Source organism: Plecotus auritus (assembly GCF_963455305.1).
Source record: "Plecotus auritus genome assembly, chromosome: X".
Lineage (NCBI taxonomy): Eukaryota > Metazoa > Chordata > Mammalia > Chiroptera > Vespertilionidae > Plecotus > Plecotus auritus.
In genome coordinates this window covers 7,854,903-7,882,362 of record NC_137784.1, presented here as the reverse complement: position 1 = coordinate 7,882,362, position 27,460 = coordinate 7,854,903, and the positions used below count along the sequence as shown (strand labels likewise).

Here is a 27,460-nt window from a genome sequence, read left to right as displayed (position 1 = left end):
ATTTTTGTTCATAAGCAAGTTGTAATTATGAAGCTAAGCTTTTAAAAATGTTCTCTCAAAAAGCTCCGTCAGTCCTCTGTGTGCACAGCATGTCTCTGTCCCTTGGATCAGGATTTCTCACCTCAGCACCCTTTGCTGAGGGCGCTGTGTCCTGTAAATTGTGGGATGTTTACCAGCATTCCCTAGCCTCCGCCCACTCAATGCCATTTGCTCACACAGTCTGCCACCCAAGTTGTGAGAACCAAAAATGCCTTCAGACAGCACCAGAAGCCCTCTGGGGCAGAGGAGACATACCCCCTGCTTGAGAAGCACTGCCTTAGATCCAGGGAGGTTTCCTTATCACTGACTCCCACTTTTATCCTGACTGTCTCAGTGTGGGAAGCTCTCCAGGTTTATCTGATGCAAAGGATGGATAATCAGCAAAGTAGGAAGAGGCTATTTTCTGGTGAGCATTGAATGCCACCTTAAAGAGTGGAATTTTCATTGCCTGTTTCATTATTTAATTCTGTTTTATTCATTCATTCACAATAACAAAATGAGGTTAAGATAATTTACAGTTAACATTCCAGGACTAAATGAAGTTTACAAATGCCACTTCCTCCTTGAAAATAGCTCCTCCTCATCAGCTGGAGGTACTTCCCAGTTGATTCTAATGTGCAGCCAGGGCTCCAATTATAACTATTATGGTTAATGTTCTCTACCCCATGTTAGAAACATTTTGCACTTAATTTTTTCTCTTATTGATTTCTAAAGCTTCATGAACAGGTTTCAAGCAGTTTTCATATCCTCACTCTCCTATCTACAACAGAACTCTGTACAAATCAAGCATTCTACAAAATAATTGTTGAACAAATGAATTCTAGGGTTGTCCCGCAGCTTAGAGTTAAAAATTAAGAGAATGGGGGTCATTTCTATATAGTTACTTCTGGACAGAGCCAGGAACATTTATTTTCTAAATGGTTACACTTGCTTATGATAATACATCAATTAGGTAGGAAATAACTCACTTAAATGTTTTGTTCCCAAATGAGCTTGTTACAAGCAAGAATGATATTGAGAGAAGTCAAATTAATACTGTGACTAGGCAAACCTGTATCTCTTCAATGTAATATCAGGAAAGCACCAGACTTCTCTTATTCAGTTTGATCTTTTTAGGAGTCCAGTTATATTGAATCTAGAGGCCTGGTGCATGACATTCTTGGGGGGTGTCCCCTCTCAGCCAGGCCTGTGTCCTTTCGCAGTTTTGCTCCCTGTGGGGAGCGGGCCTAAGCCATCAGTCGGACATCCTTAGCGCTGCTGGGGGCCAGCCATCAGCCGGGCTTGTGGCTTAGTGGCCCTCCCGCTTTGGGAACGCATTGACCACCAGGGGCAGCTCCTGCATTGAGCATCTGCCCCCTGGTAGTCAGTGTGCATCATAGCGACTGGTCGTTTCACCGTTCGGTCTGTTTGCATATTACCCTTTTATTATATAGGATAACCACAGTTTGTGTCAGCATGAAGAATTCTACAGCAATTAAGAGCTGAGCAGTTAAAGGAGAAGGTTTAAGATATCTGCCATCATAGAGCTGAAGGCTGTATTATGAAACCTGTCAAGTTGTTTGGAAAACCCAATAGCACAAAAATATTTTAGCAATACCAACTGGAAGTTGCAATAAATGAAATTCATTTTTTATCTGTAATTTGAAGTACTATTCTGTCTCCAAGGATGGCATTTGCTGCTTCTTCTATAAATTTAGCCCTCTTTTTCCACACTTTAGACATAAAAGGTACCCTGGGATCTGTTTGGTATTTCGTGAGGAGGCAGAGGATGGGTTTAAATGGGACCATGATTGTCATCAGGCCCCTGGCCCAGGAGGCATTGCACTTTAGTTTGATTTTGTTCTCTCTAAAACAACCCCAAGACAAGGGTTGGTGTGCTAGTAGTTTATTTGGGGAGCAGTATCAGAAGTGAGGTGAGGGAGAGAGGACGTGGGACAGAGAAGGGAGGAAAGGCTATAAAGGGTACATGGATGATCAGCGTATTACCACTGTTGGCAAATATGGCTCAAATATCTGAGACTCAGACTTGACCTATCAAGGGGTGTGAGGGTGCGGGGTATTAGGCCACCAAACCCCTAACTCATTGGCTGAGGGTCACCCCTGGGGCATTTACCTCCTGGCACTTCTGGCTTGCCTCGAGTATGCATGGAGAACACTAGAGTGGCCTACAGATACTCAGAAGGTCACAGGACACCATTGCTGTGTGTGATAGAATAATGGCTATCAAAGCTGTTGGTGTCCCAATTCCTGGAACCTGTGAATATGTTATTTAACAGAGCAAAGGGTGTTTGCAGGTGTGATTAACTGAAAAAAACTAGAGATGGGGAGAAAGCCTTGGATTATCCAGGTGAGCCCAGATTTCATAATTTGGCTCTGTAAGTGGAGACGCTGCCTCAGCTATGGTCAGAGGGAGACTCGACTGTGAAAGAAGGGTCAAAGAGAGGTGACATCGCCTGCTTTGAAGAGGGAGAAGGGGTCCTGTAAGTCAAGGCATGTGCCTGGCCTCTAGAAGTTGGAAAAGGCAAGAAATCAGATTCTTCACTGGAACCTTTGTTATAAGACCCCAAGCTGCTGTTGCCCTTTGGAGCTCTCTGACACTCCCCATGTGCTGGTGAACAATGTCATCTAAGGAGGTAAATCCCCTCTTTGATACTCTCTCCCCTTCTGGGTGGTAGCTCTTTGTTGTAAGCCTCTGGACCATCTTATGCTGTGAGGGACTTCCCCTCATGCAACCCTGCCCAAGCCCCTCCCGTACAGCTTGTGTGGTACTGCCTCTGGTGAGTATATCTTTTTCCTGGATCAGTTCCCAAATTCCAAGAAATCCCACAAGCCTCCAGAAGCAATTTAACCTTGCCAACACCTTGACTTTTGCCCAGTGAGTTCTGTATTGAATTTCCGACCTCCAGAATTGTACATAATAATTTTGTCTTCTTTCAAGGCACTAAAGTTGTAGTGATGTTATAGCAATGATAAGAAGCATTTGTTATTGCAAATTAATTTGAACCACAAAAGCATTTTTGTATTTATGATTGTTTGACAAGCTTTGCTAAGGTATGTATCCCAGATTTGGAAAGGTAATTCGAGCAAAATTACCAAAAGATGAACTAGCACAGTGGTCGGCAAACTCATTAGTCAACAGAGCAGCAAACCGCAGTTTGCCGACCACTGAACTAGCATGTGTGTGTAGGGATGGCTTATGTCTGATACTTTGCTGCCTATGGTTTCTTCTAAGATTATTATGGTTTCATGACTTACATTTAAATCTTTTATCCATTTTGAGTTTATTTTTGTGTATGGTGTAAGTTAGTGGTCTAGTTTTTTTTTTTTTTTTTTTTTTTACATGTATCTGCCCAATTGTCCCAACACCATTTATTGAAGAGACTGTGTTTACTCCATTGTATGCTTCTGCCTCCTTTGTCAAATATTAATTGAGTGTAATGGCCTGGGTAGATTTCTGTTTTTGGGGTCTCTGTTCTGTTCCATTGATTTATATGCCTGTTCTTGTGCCAGTACCAGGCTGTTTTGAGTACATTCTCTTTGTAGTCCAGTGGTCGGCAAACTGCGGCTTGCGAGCCACGGTTTGCCGCTCTGTTGACTAATGAGTTTGCTGACCACTGGTATAACCTGATATCTGATATTGTGATCTCTCCAACTTTGTTCTTCTTTCTCAAGATTCCTGCAGCTATTTGGAGTCTTTTTAGTTCCATATAAATTTTTGGAGTGTTTGTTCTAGATCTGTGAAATATGCTGTTGGTATTTTAATGGGTATTGCATTGAATATATATATTGCTTTGGGTAGTATGGACATTTTAATGATGTTCAATCCATGAACACGGTATATTCTTCCACTTGTTTATATCTTCTTCTATCTCTTTTTGCAATGTTCTATAGTTTTCCAGGTACAGATCTTCTACCTCCTTGGTTAAGTTTATTCCTAAGTATCTTAATTTTTTTTGCTGCTATAGTAAATGGATAGTCATCAATAAATCAACAAATAAATGTCGGTGGGAATGTGGAGAAAAAGGAACCCTCATGCACTGCTGGTGGGAATGCAGACTGGTACAGCCACTGTGGAAAATAGTGTGGAGTTTCCTCAAAAAATTAAAAATGAAACTACCATTTGACCCAATAATCACACTTCTAGGAATATATCCTAAGAGGCCCAAATCACCAATCAGAAAGAATGTATGCACCCTTATGTATATCACAGGGATATAGGTGGGGCATCGACAGTGTTTAACACAGGGTCCCTACAGTGTGTTCCCAAGAGCCAAATATATTGTATATGACATGTAGTAGGTGTGCAGTAGATTTACACTGAATATATGAATGAATGAATGAATGAAATGAGATAGTCTAAAGTGATGAGATTGTGAGTAAAGGAAATATGAAAATTAGAGACAGAAAAGTATGATCTAGTAGGAAGGAAGGTTGTAAAGAAAATAGAGATAATGGGAAATAGCCTGAGATGAAAGGAGGAAATGGAGAGATACAATAAAAGATAGGGATTTCATTTGCAAGGCTGCTTCTGCAAATTACTTTGCATATTGCAAACCCCAAAATAACAGTCTGTCCTAATACCTAGCAAAATGGAATAAGTTTGGAAGAAAAACACCTTAAAAATGTTTCAGGCCACAATGTCCCTGATAAGCACCAGCTTTCTATCCTGGTGGTATAGGGCAATTACAAAGTACCATGACATTTATTTATTCTTGCTGGATTTCACGGTTAAGTCCAAATTCCTAATCTACACAGGCCTGTTAAGTCCTCATCTACACCCCTCAACCTTTAAGACAAAACACAAACAAACATGCCTTTGCCTCCCCAGGGAAGAAGTTACTACCTCTTCAACATCCTGCTTGCTAAGAAAGCAGTTGTTACCTTAATTAATGAACTATGAAATCTCTTTAAACACCTTGTGCAAACATGTGGCAGAATATGAAAAAATGCTAAATGAAAAAAAGAGAGCACATACCATTTCACTATATTCTTCTTGAAAGAGAGAAAAAAAAAAAACTAAAATTATGGAGTTTCCTTTCTAAGGAGAAGGAAGAAGATCTGTAAGGATTTCCAGTCTATAAAAAATGTCTTTAAAGAGTACCTTCTTTTCTCTTGGTTAATACTTCAATGGCTAGTTTCCCACCATGGAATCATTGTGGTTAATGTCCTGGACATGACTATGGACACATTATTGCAAAGGTCTGAAGTAATCATAGCACTGTTTTTACTGAAGGCCACATTTTAGGAGTCCTCTGGACCCTCGCTAATCAAAGTGTGGTTCTCTGGACCAGCAGCAGCATCATCACCTGGCACCTGCTTGTTGGAAAGTCAAATCTCAGACTCTGACCTATCAAATCACACTTTCTTGAGCTGGGGCCTATGAACCTGTGTTTTACCTAGGCCTCCAGGTGATTCTCATGTGTACCACTTTGGGAAGTATTGATCTAGAGTAGAAAGATAAGATGTAGTCCATGCAGCAGTGCCAGTATTTTGACTGTTGCAGTTTGCAACTGGACAAGGGCATTTATTATTGATACTAGAGGCCTGGTGCATGAAATTCGTGCACGGGGGGAGGGGGGTCCCCTCAGCCCAGCCCGCACCCTCTCCAATCCAGGACCCCTCAGGGGATGTCCGACTGCCGGTTTAGTCGGAGTGGGACATCCCTCTAAACTGGCAGTGGGACATCTCTCTCACAATCTAGGACCGCTGGCTCCTAACTGCTCACCTGCCTGCCTGCCTGATTGCCCCTAAATGCCCCCCTGCCAGCCTGGTTGCCCCCAACTGCCCCCCCCTGCTGGCCTGGTCACCCCCAACTGCCCCCCCTGCCACCCTGGTTGCCCCCAACTGCCCCCCCTGCTGGCCTGGTCACCCCCAACTGCCCCCCCTGCCAGCCTAGTCACCCCTAACTGCCCCCCCTGCTGGCCTGGTCACCTCCAACTGCCCCCCCTGCCAGCCTAGTCGCCCCTAACTGCCCCCCTGCTGGCCTGGTCGCTTCTCACTGCCCCCCACCAGCCTTGTCACCCCCAAATGCCCGCCCGCTGGCCTGACCACCCCTAACTGCCCCCCCGCTAGCGTGGTTGCCCCTAACTGCCTCCCCCCCCCCCCGGCGCTGGCCTGGTCACCCCCAACTGCTCCCCCTGCCAGTCTGGTTGCCCCATGCAGCCTGATGTTCAGTCTTTTGGTAGTCCCTCACCCCCCTTCTGGCCTTGTCGCCCCATGCAGCCTGGTGTTTGGTTGTTACTGTTACTGTGATGGTGTGGCAGACAATTTGAATATTCCTCTATTATTAGTATAGATTCTCAGTTCCTGTATTTATTACTAGTCTAACTAGTGAGGATTCTTATGTGCATTCTCCCAGTATTAGTAGCCAACCCAGCATAAAATTCCTACTGTGGAATGGATGAAATTGTTGTTCTCTCTTATTTAACACTGTCCTACTGCCTTCCCTTTTTCTTTAACACTAAGCATCATTGTGTGTGCATGTTCAATCGCACATGTTTAGGTGTCAATACTAAAAATAAGCTTTCATTATGACTCTTCACACCACAGTATATTCCCTAAATAGGTGTGATGAAGAATTTAATTTTTCCTACACACATACAAGCATCTTCCTCTCCCACAATCTGGATATTAATTCAGAGTCTGAACCTAATATTTCCCAGATTTGGGCTCTGCCTTACTTCATGCATGAAGCTATGTATAGCATAAGAGATCATAGGTAGGGCACATGGTGTGTACATCCACATGATTTTTGTCTTTACTTAATGAATGAAGCCAATCAGATTTAGTTTTCATTTGTACTCAGTTGAGTGTGAATTTGAATAAATAAATCAAATTTTCAAAGATAGGCTGCTGGATAGAATTTGCTTTTTTCTAATGTAAGAAAAAACTGTCCATCACCCAATGTGCTCTACCTACATATGAATATGCAGGAATTGACTCTGACTGAGGTCAGCAGAACTGAAAGCATTCTCCTGGATTAGTGAGCAGTGTTTGCAAGGGAGATACAATTTGCATACAAGAAAAAAGTAAGACAATTTCATATTGAGAAGTATAGCCTAACAGTGTTATAAACAAGGGTTTTCTCCATGGTAGCACTATCAACATTTAGGACTAGGTAATTGTTTGTGGTGGGGGCTGCCCTGTACATTGTAGGATGTTTAGCACCATCCTTGGCCTCTACCCACTAGATGCCAGTAGCACCCCCACTAGATGTGACAACAAAACATATCACTCCATGTCCTTGTTGGGCAGAATGATCCCGGTTAAGAACCACTGCTCTAAGTGTTTGGAGAAGAAGAGAAAAAGGTGAAAGACTTTTAGCAAGATTCTAAAAGCTTGACCCTCCTTTGATTATAGTTCTGTGGGTTCCTCATTTGCTTAGATTTGTTCTGTTGATTAGACTTAGTGGTAGTAACATCTGCATTTCAACAGCCTTCTTTCAGAGTCAGTTTACATTCTAATTGAGTTGGAAGGGTCTTAATGGGTTTTCTGCTTTTGGGAAAAGTGCTCTTGTACTTAAGATGTACATCAGCCAAAGTCAGAATCAGTGAGAGGTAAAATGAGATTTCAGCTTGCCCCTAATTCTTCCCACTTCTGTTGTTTAGATGCTGTAGAGTAAAAGCACGAACTCATTATTTCAATGCTATGATTATAAAAATAGTTGTACATGGGTCACATCTTGCTGTGCAATCTAATTTCTCTTTGTGGGAAAAAGAGGAGTAAAAATAGGGGACGTGTATGTAGGCAGTCTATTATTGCAGCTATTCTAATATACTTGGTTTTAATTTGTAGAACACGTTCCCCAATAAATTGAACAATAACTTTGTGACCCATCATCTGCTACATACTTTTCTGGTGGAAAAAGTACATACTAAAATGAGCAATCACTAAACATGGAACTTTTCATTCCATGTGCTAGGGCCTATTTTATGAGCTTTATCCATGGGACTCATTTTTTTCTCACCACAATTCTATGAGGTGAATACTGTTAACTCCATTTAACAGATGAGAAGATTGAGGCACAGAGAGGTGTTTTTTAAGTAACCTGCCGAGATCACAGAACTGGTAAATAATAGAGCCTCCATTTTAATTTTTGTAGCTTAGCCTCTCATTTTAGGAGGGGAAAACCACAATTCCAAAATTTTAAGTCATCTCACAGAATACCAACTTCAGACAAGGTTAATCTCTGACCATGATAAAGTGAAACACAAGAAGAATTTTGTCCAAGCACAGGCAAAAACAAGGTCTCTATGCCATCCACAAAATGCTAAACATCTTCCTTTTGGTTAAAATGAGTGCTGCTTATTTACAAATTATAGTTTTCTTCTCAGTCTATCTAGTCTGCCCCCTTATAGATAAGATTTATTGAGATACCCAATCTTAGAATATTCCCTGCTTTCTGACAGCATCCAATCTAGAGCAAACCCCTGCTTCCTTAGACTTTCCTCTTAAATCACCCAATTTACAGAGGCACCCTCTCCATGGAGCCCGATGATGTGCCTTCTTTCACACTACAAAGAGCAGTAAACCCAACTAGTTTAACTATACGCAAACTTGATTCCTGTGATCTTTGGCTGAAGGGTGTTGACACCTATTTGTCAATGTTACAAAGCTAGTATTTTTCTAATGTATCAGAAAAATTGATACAATCTAGAACATGGGCCAAATACAATGAGGGGAGAATTTACAGGAATAAATATAGTCCTTTATTTAGGTTAGAAAAAACCCCACAAGTTTATTAGTATAGCCAATCATATTAATAATAGGACAAAAAGACTTGGGAAATTAACAAGTATTAGCAAGTTCAGAATGAGCCAATAATGGAATATGAGTACTTAAAAGCAATACTGTAATTTAATGCATCATTAAAAATTACACATAAAGACAGGGGATGTTACTGCTTAACTGTGTTACATGTTGATTATATAACTATCTTTCAGATTCTGTAAGTCATACTTCAAGATGTTCATTAGCAAACTAGAGAAACTGTGACCAGTGTGCTGAGGGCTGTAAACGATATCATAGGAAGGACTAGTTCTATTTATACAGAAGAATTGAGACTACCTACCAGCTCACCATCCTGAAATGTTTGCGGGATTTCTCCAGGAAGAGAGGATGAGATTTTTACCCCTAAGGAGGAGGAGTGCCAGTCTAACTGGGGACATTCCAGGACCCCATGCATTTAAATAAGCCACTCCCAGGTGACAATTTGCTCTGGGTCCTTGTCTTCTTATCTTCATCATTGGGGCGTGGTGACTCCTTGGAACATTGGGAAGAAAATAGTTCAGGGCTTCTGGACCTACCAAGTGGAGGGACAAGGGCTTCTTCTAAGTAGGTCTCCTCCTGTGACATTACATTGGGGTTTGAGGCTGACACCTTCATAAAAATAAGGTAGTTCAGTGTCCTTTCAAGTTTATTTCCCTCCAACAGGTCAATGGAAGATGATCTGTTGAAAGCAGGATTCAGGTATTAATAGGTAAAGTGTCCTAAATAATATCTCTCAATATCATTGCAGTTTTATATTCATGTACAACAAATGGATAGAAGTAACAGAAGTTATAAATAGGAACAAATTAGGTACTGTGGGAGCTTGAATGAGTGGTATTATTTAAGCCTGTGTTGGATCAGGAAATTATCTTTTGAAGAATTAACAATTGAGCTAACTGGCTCGGACGTGGAGACCGCGCCATCTTGAAGGGGAAAGTGGATGTTATCAGAAGCCTGAAAATCTACAACTACGGCATCCACCGAACAGCTGCGAACCGCAGAACACTGGTCCCCAATTGGCGCAAACACGTGGATTCAGAGGAGCTCTACACTTGACCACAGAAAGGTCATATTTCGCCTGGGATAAGGAGACAGAGAACTACTTAACCAGACACCCAGAGAAGAGAGACCATGGGGAGACAAAGAAACAGCCTGCATATGAAAGAAAAGCGGGCATCACCAGAAAAGGAAGTAAACGAAATGGAGGCAAGCAACCTGCCAGAGAAAGAATTCAGAGAAATGGTCATAAGGTGACTGAATAGAATGGAAGACAAATTCGACAATATGTATAAAGACCAAGAGGAAATGAAGAAGAACGAAGAAGAAATGAAAAATGACATTGCTGCTGTAAAGAACTCAATAGAAAGCATCAAGAGTAGACTAGAAGAAGCAGAGGACCGCATCAGTGAGCTGGAAGACAAGGTAGGAAAAAATACCCAAGTAGAGCAGCTTCTAGAAAAAAAAATAAAAAGCAGGAGGAGAGCCTAAGGGAACTTTAGGACAACACGAAACAAAACATCGGCAGCATGCTATTAGACAATGACTGGGTTACCAGAGAGATCAAGGAAGAAATAAAAAACATCATGGCAACAAATGACAATGAAAACACAACAATCCAAAATCTATGGAACACAACGAAAGCAGTCTTGAGAGGGAAGTTCATAGCTTTACAAGCCTACTGCAGAAAACAAGAAACAATGGTAATAAATTACCTAACACTACAACTCAAAGAGTTAGAAAGAGAGCAACAAGAAAAGCCCAGTGTAAGCAGAAGGAAGGAAATAATAGAGATCAGAGCGGAGATAAACGACATTGAGACCAAAAAAAACAATACAAAAGATCAACAAAACCAAGAGCTGGTTCTTTGAAAGGATAAACAAGATTGATGAACCTCTAGCCAGGCTCACCAAGAAGCAAAGAGAGAGGACCCAAATAAACAAAATCAGAAATGAAAGAGGAGAAATAACAACAGACCCCACCGAAATACAAAGGATTGTTAAAAAATACTATGAACAACTCTTTTCCAACAAACTGGACAACCTGGAGGAAATGGACATATTCCTAGAAAAATATAACCTTCCAAAACTCAATCAGGAAGAATCTAAATATCTCAACAGGCCAATAACTATGGAAGAAATTGAAGCAGTCATCAAAAAGCTTCCAGCAAACAAAAGCCCGGGGCTAGGGCTTCACAAGGGAGTTTTACAAACATTCAAGGAAGAACTAAAACCTATCCTCCTCAGACTATTCCAAAAAATTCAAGAGGAAGGAACACTTCCAAGCTCTTTCTATGAATCCAGCATCACCCTAATACCAAAACCAGATAAAGAAAACACAATGAAGGAGAATTACAGGCCAATATCCCCGATGAACGTAGATGCCAAAATTCTCAACAAAATTCTAGCAAATCGGATCCAGCAGTACATCAGAAAGATCATACACCATGACCAAGTAGGATTTATCCCAGGAATGCAAGGATGGTACAATATCCGCAAATCAATAAACATGCTACATCACATAAACAAATTGAGAGTTAAAAATCACAGTCATATCAATTGATGCATGAAAAGCATTTAACAAAATCCAACACCCTTTCTTGATAAAAACTCTCAACAAGGTGGGAATAGAAGGATCATACCTCAACATAATAAAAGCTATATATGATAAACCCACAGCTAACATCATACTCAATGGGCAAAAACTAAAACCATTTCCCCTAAGAACAGGAACAAGACAGGGATGCCCACTCTCACCACTCCTGTTTGACATAGTACTGGAAGTATTAGCCATTGCAATTATACAAGAAGAAGAAATAAAAGGCATCCAAATTGGAAAAGAAGAAGTAAAGCTGTCCTTATTTGCAGATGACATGATATTGTACATAAAAAACCCGAAAGACTCCATCAAAAAACTAACAGACTTAATGAATTCAGCAATGTAGCAGGATACAAAATTAACACCAAGAAATCTATGGCATTTCTATACACCAACAGTGAACTTACAGAAAGAGAGACTAAAAATGCAATCCCATTTACCATCACACCAAAAAAATTAAGATACCTAGGAATAAACTTAACCAAGGAGGTAAAAGACCTATAGGCGGAAAACTACAGGACACTGAAAAAAGAGATAGAGGAAGACGTAAACAGATGGAAGAACATACCATGTTCATGGATTGGTAGAATCTACATCATTAAAATGTCCATACTACCCAAAGCAATCTATAGATTCAATGCACTCCCCATTAAAATACCAACGGCATATTTCACAGACCTAGAAAGAACTCTCCAAAAATTCATCTGAAATAAAAAAAGACCCCGAATAGCCACAGCAATCCTGAGAAAGAAGAACTAAGTAGGAGGGATCTCAATACCAGATTTCAAGCTGTATTACAAAGCCACTGTTCTCCAAACAGCCTGGTACTGGCACAAGAACAGACATATAGACCTATGGAATAGAATACAGAATCCAGATATCGACCCAAACCACTATGCTCAATTAATATTTGACAAAGGAGGCATGAACATACAATGGAGTCCAGACAGTCTCTTCAATAAATGGTGTTGGGAAAATTGGACAGATACATGCAAAAAAATGAAACTAGACTACCAACTTACACCATGCACAAAAATAAACTCAAAATGGATACAGGACTTAAACTTAAGATGGGAAACCACAAAAATACTAGAGAAATCCACAAGTAGAGAAATCTCAGACATATGCGAAAGCAATTTCTTCACCGATACTGCTCCTAGGGCAATGGAAGCTAAAGAGAAAATAAACAAATGGGACTACATCAAAATAAAAAGCTTTTGCACAGCAAAAGAAACCATTAAAAAATAACAAGAAAGCCCACTGTATGGGAGAACATATTTGCAAATGTTATCACTGATAAAGATTTAATCTCCAACATCTACAGGCAACTTATACAACTTAATAAAAGGAAGATAAACGATCGAATAAAAAAATGGGCAACGGACCTAAATAGAATCTTTTTGAAAGAAGACAGAAGGAAGGCCAAGAGACACATGAAAACATGCTCAAAGTCACTAATTATCCGAGAGATGCAAATCGAAACGACAATGTGGTACCATCTCACACCTGTCAGAAGGTCAATCATCAACAAATCAACAAAGGAAAAGTGCTGGTGAGGATGTGGATAAAAAGGAACCCTCATGCACTGCTGGTGGGAATGCAGACTGGTGCAGCCACTGTGGAGAACAGTATGGAGTTTCCTCAAAAAACCAAAAATGGAGCTCCCATTTGACCCAGTAATCCCACTTCTAGGAATTTATCCCAAGAAACTAGAAACACCAATCAGAGAGGATATATGTACCCCTATGTTCATAGCAGCACAATTCACCATAGCTAAGATTTGGAAACAGCCTAAATGCTCATCAGCAGATGAGTGGATTAGAAAACTATGGTACATCTACCCAATGGAATATTATGCTGCTATTAAAAAGAAGGAATTCTTACCATTTGCAGCAGCATGGATAGACCTGGAGAGCATTATGTTAAGTGAAATAAGCCAGGCAATGAAAGAAAAATACCACATGATCTCACTTATGTATGGGAAGTAAAGAACATTATAACCTGATGAATAAAAAGATAGATACAGAGGCAGTAAACCACTGAACAGACTGTCAAATTACAGCGGGACGGCTGGGGAGTGTTGGGGAGGGAGGGAAATAGATCAACCAAAGGACTTGTATGCATGCATATAAGTACACCAATGGACACAAGACACTGGGGGGGTGGGATGAGGGCATGCGACAGGTGGTAGGGGAGGCTGGGGAAAGGTCAATGGGGAAAAATGAGATATAAGTACTAATATATGTAACTAGAGGCCCGGTGCACGAAATGCGTGCACGGGTGTGTGTGTGTCCCTCAGCCCAGCCTGCACCCTCTCCAATCTGGGACCCCTCGAGGGATGTCCGACTGCCCATTTAGGCCCGATCCCAGTGAGCCTCACAATCCAGGACTGCTGGCTCCCAACTGCTTGCCTGCCTGGCTTCCTCATTGCCCCTAACCGCTTCTGCCTGCCAGCCTGATCACCCCCTAACCGCTCCCCTGCCAGCCTGATTGATGCCTAACTGCTCCCCTGCCAGCCTGGTCACCCCTAACTGCCCTCCCCTGCCAGCCTGGTCACCCCTAACTGCCCTCCCCTGCAGGCCTGGTCACCCCTAACTGCCCTCCCCTGCAGGCCTGGTCACACCTAACTGCTCTCCCCTGCAGGCCTGGTCCCTCCCAACTGCCCTCCCCTGCTGGCCTGATCGCCCACAACTGCCCTCCCTTTAAGGCCTGGTCCCTCCCAACTGCCCTCCCTTGCTGGCCATCTTGTGGTGGCTATCTGGTGTCCACATGGGGGCAGGATCTTTGACCACATGGGGGCAGACATCTTGTGTGTTGGTGTGATGGTCAATCTGCATATTACTTTTTTATTAGCTAGGATAGAGGCCTGGTCCACGGGTGGGGGCCAGCTTGTTTGCCCTGAAGGATGTCCCGGATCAGGGTGGGGGTTCCCTTGGGGCGTGGGGCGGCCTGGGTGAGGGGCCTGTGGTGGTTTGCAGGCCGGCCACGCCCCCTGGTGACCCAAGCGGGAGGCCCTGGTATCTGGGGTTTATTTATCTTCTACAATTGAAACGTTGTAGCCTGGAGCAGAGCCAAGCCTTCTGCTTGCTCTGTGGCAGCAGCCATTTTTTGGGGGATTTATTTATCTTCTATAATTGAAACTTCGTAGCCTTAAGCAGAGGCCTGGGCTGGCCAGGGTGTGCGGAAAGCTTGGCTTCCTCCATCGCCGGGGGCAACCCTAGCCTCCTGCTCTTTCCAGCTCTGTGGCTGCCGCCATTTCTGTTTGGGTTTATGTATCTTCTATCATTGAAACTTTGTAGCCTTGAGTGGCGGCCTAGGCCGGCAAGGGCAGGCAGAAAGCTTGGCTTCCTTCATCGCCAGGGAAACCCAAGCCTCCCTCCTGCTCTCTGTGGCCGTAGCCATCTTGGTTGGGTTTATTTGCATATTCGCTCTGATTGGCTGGTGGGCATGGCTTGTGGGTGTAGCGGAGTGTGGGTTAATTTGCATATTACTCTTTTATTAGATAGGATACTTTAAACAAAAAAAAATTAAAAAAACAATTTAGCTAAGATTAAAAGGATAGAATAAATGGGAAAGGGAGAGAAAAATCAGGCAAAAAATTGAGTACTGAATTCCTGCTTTCCCAAGTTATCATCACCTGAGACATTTTGATCAGGGTCTCCCTTTCTTAACCTATTGTCTAATCAGGTTAAGAGGACTCATATTTTCTTCCCATCAAGGCAGTCCAGGAATTGGGAAGCCAAAGATGGGAGATTGAAGTTTAAATAGTGTGTTAACATCAATCATTTTAAATGGTTGCTTATCACTAGGTGGCCTAAAAGTCATAACCATGTTCTCAAGAAGCCACAATGTCTGTGTAGTCACTGAAAATAAAGAAAGGTTATGTGGGCAGCTGGAACCGTCTGAAATCAGGCACACTGCCAGAAGTCAGTTAGGGTGTGGCCATATATAAAAGGAAAAGGAGAAAGGCATGTGAGGCTTTAAAGTTCTTGTGGGGAAGTTGCTATAACATCACACAGTATGAAAACGTCTTATTGGAGCTGAGGGGAACACATAAAAATAGGATTTTACCACACAGACCTGGGACATCAGTTTCTAATAAGCTGAGGTTGGCCAAACCGTAGGGATTTGCTAGTTTTATCAGTGACATCTGGACTTGATTGATTCTAAGAAACTCCACTTTGATAAAATTGACAGTGACTGCTTTTTGAGATGTAGAAAAGATAATCAAAGCAAATGCAGAGTCTCAAGTTGCCTGGCCCCTCCTTGAAAGTGACCCTATTTCAGAACTTGATTGTTCAGTAAACACCAGGCACTCTTCCCATGCATGTAAGTGTAATATCAGGCGTTTTCTCAATATATATCTTCCTTAAATAAGTCTGAATGCCAGTGTCATTTGTGGAAATAATCTGCTCTTGGTGTTACTAATACCTGCTAAAAAATCAACCTGTATTGTATTGTGGAGGTCAGTTTCCCAGTAGAAAGTTAGAGTTGACTTTTTTCATTGGGAATATGAAACACTTTTAAATGGTGGTGGTGGTGTTTGATTTTGTGTGTTGTTGTTTTTTGTTGTTGTTGTTTTGTTTTTAACTTAGGCTACAACTTGTTAGGGTCTGTGAAAATTCAGTGGTTCATGACCAGCTGGGCTGGAACTAGGACAAGGTGCAAAATTTAATAGATGTCAAAACCCCAGTACTCCAGATAAATATTTAATGCAATATTTTTAAAAAGTTATCATTAATGCAAAAATCTGTGGTGAGGAAATATCAATTTTAAATAAAAACAGGATCTGACCCTGCATTTGTGTGTCTGACCTCACTTGCCCTACCCTCATCTCATCCCTGATGTCCAGTATTTTCAAAAAACACAACAGAATATAGACTATTAGAGTGCATTAGAGGGAGAGATTGAGAGAGAGAGAGAAAGAGAGAGAGAGAGAGAGAGAGAGAGAGAGAGAGAGAGAGAGAAGATGAGAGAATGGATCATAATAATGTAAGATGTAAAATGTGAGCTCAGAGCAGCAGCAGTTATGGTGAGGGACATGCTGGAGCCAGACTGCCTGCATGTGTGGCTTTGGGCATTTTACTTAACCTGGCTTTGCTTTAGTTTCCTCATCTGTAAAATGGAGATAAGAACACTGCCTTCATTTTTGGCAGGATGGCCACTTATTTTATCCAAACAAGGACATTTTGATAGTGGAAAGTGTCACTAACAGACAACACAGCTTTATAATGTTAATTATTGCAAAATTAAACAGCACTATCAAACAGTAAAACAGTTACAGATTTATATCATGCAAAAATGACAAAACCATTCAATCATGAACATTCATATGTTCAACAGCAAGACTGTTTAGCCTCTATTTCGTTTCATGTTCATGGAATTTTTCATGTTTTTCACTGACCCCACCAAGTGGTGGGCTAGTGGTTTAATGGTTTTTGCATGCTCTGTCATGGATCAAAGCTGTTACCTGAAGTGGCCAGCAGGACAGGAGAGTCCCACCATTGACAGAGAACAAGAAAAAGAATCATTTATCCATCCCCAGCCTCTTGTGTCTGAGTGCACTGTGTTATATCAGCAAGGCCCTTTGATCTATCCTGGAGAGAGTATCAGTTATGACATTGCTCTGGAAAGAGCCAAAGAGGCCAAGGACAATTATAGTTATTTTTCTAGATTTCACCACATGTTAAAGTGAGAACTTGTGCACTGCATATGCATACTCCCACCCCAGAAGATCACAGCATGACAGAAACCAGATGTACAAAGTGGAGGTCAAAAAACCCATCTCAGTTTATTTTAATGCAAGTGTTAATGTAAGTGATTGGTTTAAAATGAATAATCCAGGACAAATGCTAAATCACACAAAGCATCAGGAAAATAGGCAGTAGCTAGTTCTCCAACCTCATCTTCTGCTGCTTTGCCTTTCTCATTTGCTACTGCCTGCTCTAATACTGCTCAACTTTCTCCAAACTAACTTTATCATAATAAGACTCACCAGGACTCTTGTGAAAAATACCACAGTAATTTAGTGACCTCCCTGTAGACTCTGATTCATAAGGTTGAGGGTGGAACAGAAGAATCTGTACTTTTAACAAGCACTCCAGGTGATTCTTATGATAAGATTAGGTACAGATACAGCCTAAGATTCCTCCCCATAGCATTTCAATTATTCAGATATGAGAAGCAAAATGAAATTAATTTTCTATCTCTGGTCTAGGAGAACATGCAGTCCATGGCCACCTACTATGCTGTGCCAGGGAATTCTGAGAATACTGCTTATGTGCTGAAGTATCCTCACATTCTAATAAAATTTCCTGGGTAGCACAAGTGACATCAAACTTGTGTCACTTGTGCTTGACTCCTGTGGATGAGGTTGAAGAAATGGTTATCACAGGGAGGCAGGGGAGGAGAAAATTGAGAAAGGCTTGATATTCAACAATGTATAGAAGTGTGTGTGTGTGTGTGTGTGCGTGCGTGCGTGCGTGTGTGCGCGCGCGTGTGTGTGTGTGTGTGTGTGTGTGTGTGTGTGTTTCCTTAGGCTGTGGCAGAACAGAATATTCCTGAAAGGTAAGGAAGAGAAAGACATGGCAGCCAGCAGGATACGAGTCCAGAGTATGGGCAGGAAATATTTTGTAGATGCAGGTGGGACTCAGTAAGCTCATACACATATAAGCTGCACAGCCTAAGCAACATGTAAACCATAGCAGATGCTCAATTTTACATCTAGATCTGGAAGCATTAAGCTTGACAATGAACCATTTTTGGTTTTGCTCTGATAGGGTAGCATACAATTATGGCTTTACCAGTAGGTTTAATTTACTGATTGGGGGCTGTGGGGGGGGGCGGATTTTGAAAAATATATCTTATCTCCTGTATATGAAATTTTAATTTTTGTTCTCTAGTGATATTACCACAGGCACTAGCATTCTCCATACCGAAGGGCATGTTTCTGTCCCAGAATCTGAAACTGAAAACAGGTGCGAGCCTTCTGTTGTCCTATATAAAATTGGCTTATAAACCAGAGTGGTGCTTCTCAAAGGTGTTTCGTTCACACACTGCAGTTACTGGGGCGGGGAGGGGGCTTCAGAAATACTGGCTGCTGTGCTCCATCCCAAGACTGGGATTTAGTTGGTATGGGGCCTGGGCACGGTTTGGGACCTTTGAAACATTCCTGGGGTTATCTGGTGTGCAGGCAGGTTGTTTGGGAACCACTGAACTGGATATTTTGAGCCATGTATTTCAAATCTCAGTCCTCTGGATAAAGTCCAGGCTTCTGCATTAAAGTTTAAGTTGAGACGATGAAATCCATGTGACTGGATTTATCAAGTTGCAATCAACATGGGTAGGAACCTTATTTACATAAAATCAGAGCAATTGATGAAAAAGTTAAACTAAGTTATAGTACGAAGTTCCACATACACATACATACAATTATCAGTGTTTAAAACATGATTTTAAAGTAATTTTGTCAGAGTAAGTATATATCTCCAGTCAGAGTTGTCAGCTAAAACACGGGGCTCCTAGTTAAATTTGAATTTCAGATAAACAATGAATAATTTATTAATACAGTCAAATCTCAATTTTTGAACATCTCCCGTCTCCAACAATTTGGTTTTTGATCAAGTTGTCCACAGAAAAAATGTCTAGGTTGTGGAACAAAACTTCAGTTTTTGAGCTGATAACCCTCTCATGGTGATACCTCAGCTTGACAAAAAGCATCTCTCAGAAAACAAACAAAGGAGAGAATGCTTTTGTTGTTGGTAAAATAGAATATTAGCATAATTTTAAGACAGAGAGGCCATCAAGAGTGCTAATGTTGCTAAAGGTGTGAAAGAAGCAATGATCACAGGCAATTGAAGAAGTAGAAAAGCTGTTGTTGATTTGGATAAAGGAAAAGCAATTAGCCCTGTGACAGCATTTCAGAGGCAATGACATGTGAACAAGCAAAGATGCTGCATGCTGACCTGAGACACACCCCTGGAACAAGTGCTGAAAGTGATTGTTAAGGCTAGAAGGGGGTGGTTCAATAAATTAAAAAAAAAAAAACCACATACACAAGTATTTATCTATAGATTAAGCAGTACACCAGACATTCTGGAACAAATTAAGTTCGAGGACCAAGGTTTCACTATATAAGTATGCCCCATGTAATATTTGGGATATATATATATATATATATATATATATATATATATATATATATAATAGTGTTTATTGTTTATCTGAAAATCAAGTTTGGCTGTGTGCCTGTATTTTGATTTGCTAAGCGTGGCAACTTTGCCCCAGTTGTAAATGACTAACCTGAGCAGTAATTCAGTATAGTAGGGCAGAGCAGAACAAAAATTAACCATAGTTTCTTGCTCATTATATGTTCTTGTGTTTTCTGAATTATATTGTCTGGTTCACCGCCTCAAGCACTACCTGACGAGCTGCCTGAGGCTCAACTGTACCTTATTCTGCCTCTTCTGTCGTCTTCTGAGCCGTAGGAACTCCTTGTGTTGCCTGGACACAAAGTTCACTGCTGCATATTCCAGTAAGGCAGCAAACACGAACAGAAGGCACACTGCCATCCAGATGTCAATCGCTTTGACATAGGAGACCTGAGAGAGACAGATGAGAGAGTCCATGACAGCTTGTGAGGAACCCTGTTCCTAATGTTGTGAGCAGAATAACCTCATTTGTGGATGCTGGGCAGAGCAGTGGCAGTTACACACCCCACCCTCAATGACCTGAGTCCTTCTTCCATCTTTCTCAGTGAAGCCCATCTGTTCAAGTAGCCTCATCTTTGAGAACAGCTCCAAAGAATTTTCTTAATGAAGAAAAGAGACATAAAACCAAAACTTTGAGGAAAATAGAGTGGACACTAGTCTCAAAACTGCTCATTTTCTTCTATTTTTTTTCTTAACATTTATTTTTTTTTAAATATATTTTATTGATTTTTTTACAGAGAGAGAGGAAGGGAGAGGGATAGAGAGTTAGAAACATCGATGAGAGAGAAACATCGATCAGCTGCCTCCTGCACGCCCCCCACTAGGGATGTGCCTGCAACCAAGGCACATGCCCCTGACTGGAATCAAACCTGGGACCTTTCAGTCTGCAGGCCAAGGCTCCATTCACTGAGCCAAACCGGTCAGGGCTTTTTTCTTAACATTTAAAAACAAATATCATTAAGATCACTCCATAATTTGGATGAGAAATAAACTATGGTCTTGGGCCCTTTAAAAACCAATTTTTAATTTTCATCCATCTGTTGACCCTAACTGGCATGAAAACACATTTCTTAAATAGTTTCAAACTATCACAATTTAAAGATATTGAACCAAAATAAAACATCAGGGCTCTCGCCTTGGGGAAAGTACCTGGTTAAAAAGAACACTTTTATAACCCTTCAGTGGTTGTTTGAGTATTTACTACATCTTACAATTTAATAAAGCAGATTTTTAAGAAAAGTACTTTTTACTTGCAATGGAAAGTGCCCCTCATATCACTTAACTTTCAATTATTTTTTAGATCTAAGGGTGAAAATAACTACATAAAGTTGTAGTATATTGGACCCTAGACTTCAAAAGATGCTTATAAAACTGCCAGCTGAATGTGTATTATTTAGTCCTAACTTTTAAATTTTTTCGTTTTATTTTTACTTTATTTTTAAAAATTCTTTATTGTTTAAAGTATTACATATAGTATTACATATGTCTCCTTTTTTCCCCATTGGCCACCCCAACCCCCCAGCATATGCCCCCACCCTTCTAGTGTCTATGTCCATTGGTTATGCTTATATGCCTGCATACAAGTCCTTTGGTTGATCTCTTAACCCCCTACCCCCACCCTCCCCTGCCTTCCCTCTGAAGATTGACGGACTGTTTGATGCTTCTATGTCTCTGGATCTATTTTTGTTCCATCAGAGTATGTTGTTCTTTATATTCCACAAATGAATGAGATCATGTGATATTTTTCTTTCTCTGACTGGCTTATTTCATTTAGCATAATGCTCTCCAGGTCCATCCATAATGTTGCAAATGGTAAGAGTTCTTTCTTTTTTGCAGCAGCATAGTATGCCATTGTGTAGATGTACCACTGTTTTTTAATGCACTCATCTGCTGATGGGCACTTAGGTTGTTTCCAAATCTTGGCTATTGTAAATTGTGCTGCTATGAACATATAAATAGGTTTTCTTGTTGTTGTTGTTGTTGTTTTATAACTAACACTGAGTTCTTACCTACCAATATCTATATATATAAAAGGCTAATATGCAAAGTGTCCCTCAGGAGTTCGACCAGGAGACCAGGAGTTTGATGGCTCTCTATGACATGTGCTGACCACCAGGGGGCAGCGTGGAACAAAGGAAGGCCCCAGCCAGTGGCCGGCAACTGTGGAAGGAAGGCCCCAGCCAGCCCTGATCACCAGCCAGGCCTAGGGATTCTACCCGTGCACTAATTTCATGCACTGTGCCTCTGGTTTTAAGTATTTTACGTGTATTAATTTTCTAACCATCACAGCAACTATATTGCTCCCATTTCTGACGAGGAAACGGGTAGAGAGGGGTTAAATTATTACCTAAGGTCACAAATTTAGTAAGTGGCAGAGCCAAGATTGTAATTGGATCCCAGTCTGACTAGTGAATTTTCATTCCGGTCAAACACAAACACATTAGTAGGATTATACAGTTTGTTTCTTGCATTTCCTCTTGACCTTTATAGTGAGAATTTCCTATGCTATTTAACTTTCTTCTAAATCATAATTGCCAAAGCTTGCATAATGGTCCATACCATGATTAATCATTCTGTATTATAAGACATTTAGGTGATATTTAGTTTTATTTTTTGCTACTATAAATTTGGGGGCTGTGAAAATCCTTCCTCTCAGATATTTGACTATGTTTATATGTTAGGTCAATTTTTAGATTGGAATTATAGGAATAAATGCTATGAAAATATGCTCTTGACTTAGAAAGTTAGTACCAGCACAGAGGATGTAAAAGCAGAGACTCCACAGTGAGATGCCCCAATAAGAAACACTGCTCTGTTCCTGAAGGTCTCTATAACATTGCCAAGTGGTTCAACCTATCTCTGGCCTCCTTCTTCATCTGTATCTTGAATAATAATACCTGTCTTATAGAATTATATGGATACAATAACTTAATAATATGCAAAGTGCTTAGAATAGTGTATGGCACAGAATAAGTGCTATATAAAGATTTACAATTTGGCTACATAAGGGTGTGATTTTGTTAATGGAGAAATTTTGGAAGAGACATAAAAATCAACAAGGAAAAAATAAATCACAATACTTACATATTCCAATTAATTTTTTCTTTATTGATTAAGGTATTACATATGTGTCCTTATCCCCTCATTGTCCCCGCACCCCCCCACTCATGCCCTCACCCCCCTGGTGTCTGTGTCCATTGGTTAAGCCCATATGCCTGCATACAAGTCCTTTGGTTGATCTCTCCCCTTTACCCCCACCCTCCCCTATCTTCCCTCTGAGGTTTGACGGTCTGATCGATGCTTATGTGTCTCTGGATCTGTTTTTGTTCATCAGTTTATGTTGTTCATTATATTCCACAAATGAGTGAGATCATGTGATATTTATCTTTCTCTGACTGGCTTATTTCACTTAGCATAATGCTCTTCAGTTCTTTTAAGGCTACCACATTCCTAACACTATGTGTCTCAGTCAATCTGAACTACTTGTCAGTCTCACATAAGTTGTGAAGTGGTCCAGCACTTTATCATTTTCAGCATTGTAAATGACAACTCTTCTTACCTGGGATGCTGTTCTCATTCTTTCTAATTAATAGACTTCTCAGAATCTTTCAGGACTTGGCTCAGACATCAGCTCCCCTGACAAGCTTCCCTAATCTTCTTACTTTCTCCAGTCTGTGTTAGGGGCCACTTTTCTTTCCTTCCTTATCAGTTTCTACTGAGCCTGTCTGCTGTTCCTTCTTAGTCTGACAGATTCCCTGACCCCACCACTAGACCTATAAGCTTTTTCTTTTTGACAGGTCCTGTGAAGTATTACTCTTTGTATCACCAGTACAGGACGTGACAAATAGTGAGTAAGGATTAGCTATGTGGGATAGATGGCTAAATAAATGATTGAATGACAGGAGGAAGGAATGAAGGAAATATTTGGCCACCTTTCCATTTTGTGCTTTAATTTCAACAATTCTACACCAAATAATATTATCCACAATTTCGTGTATTTGATGTTTTAAAAAGTAGACTATTAGCACATTTCAATTCTCTCAGTACACCTAGTATTCCTGGAATGTTTCTTTTCTTAATAAGCAATAATTTGTCTGTATTTGTTCTTCTGGAGCAATCCTATTCTCTTATAATAATAGAACATTACCAATCACAGCATTCCCAGTTATATATTATTCAGATGGCCCATAAATGTTTTAAGACCCAATAATGAGAGGACTTTGTCAATGCCTGAGATAGGTCCATACCAAGAGCTAAGTCCAATAGAGCTGACCATCATTCCTCCCCATCCTGGTGTTTACAACATTCAGTAATTTGTAAAATATACCCCCATCTCTTTCTGGCCATCAGCAGGCCAAGCACGTATTTGGCTTCTTTTATAGCCGCTCATAAATGAATCCTTTCAGTCTCTTAATCATTTTGGTTGGTCTCTGAGTTTCCTCCAAATCACGAACATCTTTCCAGCATTGAAGTGCTGGTATTAAATGCATTATTCACATGGATTTAGAGGGTGTTTTGAGACATCTATTACATATGGTGTGATGCCACTTGGTGCTAGTCTCTCAGGATTGAGATACCTTTTTGTTGCTTTTACCCAGCTCTGATGTCAGATTCTCTCTCTTTAGCTGCTAATCCTTAGATGTTTTCAGCTCACATCTTTCCCTGTCACATTCTTTTTTATGATTCTTGGGCTTATGTGATCCCTTCCTGAACTACTTTACTACAATCTTGCAAAATAGTTTTCAAAGGTAATTAAGCTCTCAAAATGCTAAGATGATTCACTGAGTTCCAGGCATATTTAATTTAGAAAAACATTGCAAGCCTACTATGTGGAAGGCAATGTACTAAATGCTGTTGGGAGATGGGGCAGAAGAGATCAGGATAATTAAGATGCACATCGATTCTTCCTATGACTTCTCAGACTAGGCCCCAGGAAACCCCATTCACACTGTGCTCCAGGAAGTGTCATTCACAGGGAGCACATTTTGGCCTATTGATCACATCTGGCCCACCACATGTTTTATAAATAACCTTTTTTTTTTTTGGAACACAGCCATACTCATTCATTTACATATTGGCTATGGCTGCTTTGAACTAAAATGGCACTGTTGTGTATTGTGACAGACAACATATGGCCTACAAAGCTTAAAATACTTACTATGTGGTCTTTTACAGAAAACGTTTGCCAGCCCTTGACCTAGACTGCAGTGTTATACATCCCAGTGGCCCTGCTTGATACTTGAGAAACCCATGGTCTATTTAAAGAGAATGTCAAGTGAACATATAACTGATAGATGTAAAATGTATGTTCCCCTGTGCCAAATTATAAAAAAGATCAAAAGGCTGATGGAATATGGGGAAGTTGATGTTGATAGGGAAGATCAGAAAAGGCTTTATTCCTGGATGGTGTGGCATTTGACTTAGGGTTTGAGGAAAGCCAGGCTTTTGATTGGTAGAAGAAGATGTAAAGCAAAGCCATGAAGATGGGAGAGAGAAGGTGGGCTCAGGATGAACAACCCAGTGACCAGGATATGCTGGGTACCTGGGAAGTGCATGGTGAAGCGTGAGCAGATAGGCTGGGCCAGCACATTGAAGGGCAGGCAGAGGGGTTTCAGTTTCAGACTGCTTTTAAAGATAAGCGAATGATGATTTGAGGTGGGGTATTGATGTATAAGTTTTTTTGTAAGATTTGTGAACTTTGTATCCAAAAGCAAGATATTAGCAAAAGCAGACATTTTCCTGTCTTACAGAAAGTTACCTCCCCTGATCTTGCCACTTTCCACCCTATACAGATCTGATTTTCTTCCAAGCTTTCTAACAACATCCCTGAATCCTTTGCTGGATCTTCTTCTATTTGTTATTGGGTTCTTTGAACTCTTCTTCAATTTTCACTCTTAATCTTCATGCCCTGAATTAATTCATCCACTCCTATAGTCTTCTGTGTGTGTGTGTGTGTGTGTGTGTGTGTGTGTGTGGTGTGTGTGTGTGTGTGTGTGTGTGTGTGTGTGTGTGTGTTATAGCAGAGATTTAGCCAAGTTCTTGTGAATCAAATTTTCTCTTCCTGGAACACTAGATTTTCCAGTTCAGTTGGGTCCCCAGTGGGATGTGGGCAGGAATATACTGAGTGGCCAGATTATTATGATCTCTGAACGCATAATAATCTGGCCACTCAGTGTATATCCTATATAATAAAAGGCTAATATGCAAATTGTCCCTCGACCAGGAGTTCTACCAGCAGGCAGGCTGGCCAACTGCCCATGTCCCCTCCCCCTGGCCAGGCTGGCCAGACCCCACCCATGCACAAATTCATGCACCGGGCATCTAATACACACACACACACACACACACACACACACACACACACACACACACAGTGGCCAGATTATTATGTGTTCAGAGATCATAATAATCTGGCCACTCAGTATAATTTATAGCACTTCAAGGCCTGTAAAATCTCCCATGAGTTCCTTAGGACTTAACCCTTCTGTAGTCACTTTGGATGTCACCCATTTAAGATGACAGTGCCATAAAATGGAAGAAATCGGATCCCTAAAAGATCCAGGGCCACTCACTCCACAGTGGAGTGTAATGTGAATGAGAAATAAAATTTTATTGTATTAAGCCACAGAGATTTCAAGATTTTGTGTTTTCAACACTCCAAAATTCATCACTCAGTCATGACCTCTCAGCACCATTTCCATGTTAATTCTAAAATGCCTGCAATTAGCATTTGCAAAATCAAACTTATTAAATGCTCCTCCTTCCCATTTATCTCATTTGCATCTTTCTTCCCACTAGCAACCCTAGTTTCATCATTTGGTCTTTCCTTGCCTTCATCTCTAATATTCAATCTATTGCAAAAGCTCATCATTTCTTTCTGTAAAGTACCCTTGGGTTTACTCTCTTGTCTCCATTCCAAAGATGTCACTACAACTCTGGCCATCAACACTTACACCTGGTTATTATAACAGCTTTCTAACTGATGCCCCTGTATTCAGTTCGCCCCGGTGGCACTTTATCCTTTTGCTTCTGCAAGATTAAATTTAAAACACCAATTTTATTTTGCAACACACCTGCTTAAGAACTACTCTGGCTGCCTATTACAGGCTCTAGCATCCAAGATCTCACACAGCATGTGGCCACCCTAGTTATTCAATCTTATTCCACTCTTTTCTAACACATACCTTGTACTTTGTTTAAGCATTTCTACTTACCCCTGAGGAAGCCAAGTCCATTCCCACTGAAAATCACAGTGGTTCTCATATAGGTGTGATTTTGCACTCCAGGGGACATTTGGCAATATCTGGAGATATTTTTGGTTGTCATAATGGGGGGGGGGGTTGTACTACTGGCATCTAGTAGGTTGAGGTCAGGAATGTTGCTAAACATCTGATAATGTACAGGACAGCCCCCACAGTGATGTTACCTAGCCACAAATGTCAATAATTCTGAGTTTGATAAATTCTGATATTGATAAAGAAATCCTCCAAAATCCAGGTATCAATGTTTACTCCAGTGGCTCTCAATTGGGGGTGATGTTGCCCTGAGAGGGCATTTCCAATATCTGAAGATGTCTTTCATTGTCCTAACTGGGTAGTGGGATTTTACCACTGGCTTCTAGTGAGCAGAGGCCAGGCATACTGCTAAACATCCAACAATGCGTAAGACAGACCCCATGACAAAGAATTATCCAAGCCCCAAATGTTAATTGTATAAGGTTGAGAAATCCTTGTACTATTCTCCCAGCATAAAAATTCTTTCCTGCCTTTTCTATATATTTTATTTTTTTTAAATTTAATAAATCTTTATTGTTCAGATTATTACAATTGTTCCTCTTTTTTCCCCCC

The 27,460-nt window shown here is 40.9% G+C and overlaps 1 protein-coding gene across 5 annotated transcripts in view; it reads right to left on the bottom strand.

Annotated features, from left to right (window-relative positions):
- The window catches only part of GLRA2 (glycine receptor alpha 2), a 177,932-nt gene that overhangs the window by 17,187 nt on the left and 133,285 nt on the right, over positions 1–27,460 (bottom strand). For all 5 annotated transcript variants that reach the window (XM_080652522.1, XM_080652521.1, XM_080652520.1 and 2 more), the window contains one exon: positions 19,854–20,003. In XM_080652522.1, the coding sequence (XP_080508648.1) occupies positions 19,854–20,003 (150 nt within the window). The remainder of the gene's footprint in view (positions 1–19,853; positions 20,004–27,460) is intronic.